Source organism: Mandrillus leucophaeus, unplaced genomic scaffold (genome assembly GCF_000951045.1).
Source record: "Mandrillus leucophaeus isolate KB7577 unplaced genomic scaffold, Mleu.le_1.0 Scaffold152, whole genome shotgun sequence".
Lineage (NCBI taxonomy): Eukaryota > Metazoa > Chordata > Mammalia > Primates > Cercopithecidae > Mandrillus > Mandrillus leucophaeus.
The window spans coordinates 1,695,962-1,699,304 of record NW_012101499.1 but is presented as its reverse complement, the minus strand read 5'-3'; the positions used below and the strand labels follow the sequence as shown (position 1 = coordinate 1,699,304).

General features: G+C 39.1%; 1 protein-coding gene across 1 annotated transcript in view; it reads right to left on the bottom strand.

The window, feature by feature from the left end:
• Nucleotides 1-391: 391 nt before the first annotated feature.
• The window catches only part of LOC105535964, a 106,043-nt gene continuing 103,091 nt past the window's right edge, over nt 392-3,343 (bottom strand). The window contains 2 exon segments of the mRNA XM_011975223.1: nt 392-577; nt 579-667. Of these exon segments, the coding sequence (XP_011830613.1) occupies nt 392-577; nt 579-667 (275 nt within the window).

The following is a 3,343-nucleotide window of genomic DNA, read 5'->3' as shown; positions in this document are numbered from 1 at the left end:
CCTCATACTTTTCCCTTCTACACTCATTGAGCTCTGTCACTTGAGAAGCCGTTAGAGGGTGCAGCTGTCACCTGCGAGAAGGCTGATGTCAGGCATGACATCTCCCAGGGTTTCCAAATGACAATCCACCCAGCATGAGCACTGCTCAATGTTCCTGGACAAGAAGGTATCATCTCACAAATTGATTCATGCAAATAGAATCACTTGACTACCCCACCTGCTCACCCGATTTTCCTTTACAGTTTGAATCCTGGCTGAGTCCCAAGAAGGACCCTGTTATACAACTAGCACATTCTTAGTTTTGAGGACTCTGTATTCTGTAACTTCTTGCATTATAAACCAAATTAACATGATTTCCTGCCTCCCCTGATTTCACTGGTGCCATCATCATTCATTGAGATGTTGATGTGCAGAGCTTTTCTCTGAACACATGATGGAGAAGGCGACAGGCTGGCCAGCCACTGGGAAGCATGTCCCATGTCTGCCACTCATATAAGCTCTTCAATGTATTTTCTCTGTTTATCATCACACAAACATAATGAGTTATCATCGCTCCTGTTTCGTATCTGATGAACGTCATTTCCAGGTCTCAGCAGTGAGTAAGGGGTTGGATTAAGCACTATGCTTTTCACTGCTATTCTTTGCTGTCTTCCTGCTCTGAGTTTATCTGAAACAGAAAGGAGAGAGAGTAAGTGTCTACACTGTGATTCTCCAAACTGACCTCCTTCAATGTACCTAAGAAAGAAGAAAGAGTAATCATCTTATTATCAGAAAATGATTCTAATGATTGAGCTGTTGATATGTGTTATGAACACAAATCTCAGCCCTAACACTCAGATGTGTAGGTTTTTAAAAAATCACCTGTAATTCAGCTTCATATCTACATCAGGCCTCATTCCTCTGAGCTGGTGGAGCAGGGTAATTCCATTTCTTTTAGGGCCCCCTTGCCCTGGAGGTGGGTGAAATTTGTGGGGCTTGTGTGGTGACCCACTCTCAAGGTGGTGGTTGGTGCCCAGTTGATCTTTGTCATCTCTGTACAGAGGTAATACCTTGGTCTTGGTCTTAGTCATTGTCCTGGGATGAGGTGTAAAAAAATGTGTTGTTTTATGCCCCACATTAAGACACACCAATCTTTCCACGGATGCCAAGACAGGCAGGCTTCCACGCGGCCAGGGCCTTGCTGTTTCTCTGTAGTTTGCTGGAACGCCTGCACAGCCATGGCCCGTTCACCAGAGCAGTTCCCCTGCATTCACCCAAACCACTCTCCACAAAAGCCATAAAGCCTGGAAGCAATGAGACCAAAATGGTCTCTCTGCTCAAGCAGGAGGAATAAAGCAAAGTAAAATCCTATCCAGCCACATAAATTAAACATTTTCCAATTATTATAAAATGCTTTTCTTCTTCCCTCTTTCTCTTTATCTGTGCATACTCTTGGGGTTTAGCTCTCTCCTAGAAACTTTCCCTAATTGCTCTGATGCCAGAAATATTCTTTTCTCTGAACTCCCATTTTTCAATTAACATCTGACACATCTTTTATTAGCTTAAAAAACAAAGTTAGCGTCTTGTCTCCTTAACAGATTTTGCTCCCCTGGGTCTGGGGCCGTGTCCAACTTCTTTATCCTTTTTTTTGTTTAAATACCTACATAGTGCTAGGTATAGGGAGTAGCCTAAAGAAAAGTGTATTGAACATTTAAATTACTAAATAGGGACATGTTCAAATATACATGTACCTATATAGGCTACATGTTGTATTATTTGATTTTTTTTCAAATAATACAAGAGTGCATAAAGTCATTTCCAATTCCTTCTTTATCACTGGAAATATTCTTTACTCTGAAATCAACTCTGTCTGATATTAATATAGCCACTTCAGTCTTTTGTTTTGTTTTGTTTTGAGACAGTCTCCCTCTGTTACCCAGGCTGGGGTGCAGTGGCATTATCTTGTCTCACTGCAGCCTCTGCCTCCCAGGTTTAAGTGATTCTCCTGCCTCAGCCTCCCAAGTAGCTGGGATCACAGGCACCACCACCATACCTGACTAATATTTGTATTTTTAGTAGAGATGGGGTTTCACCACGTTGGCCAGTCTGGTCTTGAACTCCTGACCTCAAGTCGTCCGCCTGCCTTGGCCTCCCAAATTGCTGGGATTACAGGTGTGAGCCACTGCCCCCGGCCATCCAGTCTTTTTTTGAGAAGGGTTAGCACAGTGTATCATTGTTGAACATTTTAGTTTCAATCAGTTTGTCTATTTATATTTAAAGAGAATTTCTTGTGTTTATTAGGTCTTTTTTTGATTCAATATGACAATCTCTGACTTTTTATTGTGGCATTTAAGCCATTTATACTTAATATGATTATTGCTGTGGTTAGGTCTAAGTATCTCCTCCTGCTACTTGCTTTCTATTTGTAACATTATTCAGTGTTACCCTTTTCCTCTATTTTTGCCTTTTTAAAAATTAATTGAAATTTTTTATGATTCCATTTTATCTTCTTTGTTGGATTTTAGCTGTAACTCCTTGTTTTGTTCTTTTAATAGTTGGTGTAGGGTTTAAAATCTTTAACTTGACATAGTCTATCTTCAAGTCATATTATACAGGTTCACTGACAGTATAAGAAGCTTAAATAATATACTTCTATTTGCCCTTTTCCACTTATATAGTCTTTATGGTTTTGTTGTCATACATTCACTTATATGTATGTTATGAATTCGATAGTACATTGGTATTACTCTTGATTAAACAATCATATTTTCAAAAGATTTAAATACTAAAGTATATATATTTACCAATGTATTTACTAGTTATCATTTCTGGTACAGTTTATTCATTTTCATCTGGTTTTCATTTCACTTTCCTTCTGCCTAGAAGACTTCTTTCAATATTTCTTATAATATATGTGTAACTAGAGTCCCTAAAGGAGAGGGGTTGTGGGAAGGGCAGAAAAAATATTTGAAGAAATAATGACTGAAAAATCTCCAAATTTGATAAAATGATAAAGCCACAGATCAAATATGCTTAAGGAGCCCTTTGCACACGAGATATGAGTGTCACATAAAACTGTCCTGCCACTCACTGTTGCTACTTTTGTGTTTTTCTTTTAAATTCTTTTTGTCTTTTTCATTTTGAATGGTTTCTATTGTTATGTCTTCAAGTTCACTAAAAGTTCAGTTTGGATCTTTTTTTTAAAATCTTTTTTTAAGAGACAGGATCTCACTGTGTCCCTCAGGCTGGAGTACAGTGGAGCTATCATAGCTTATTGCAGCCTCAAACTCCTGGGCTAAAGCGATCCTCTTGCCTTGGCCTCCCAAAGTTCTGGGATTACAAGTATGAGCCACCACACCCCATC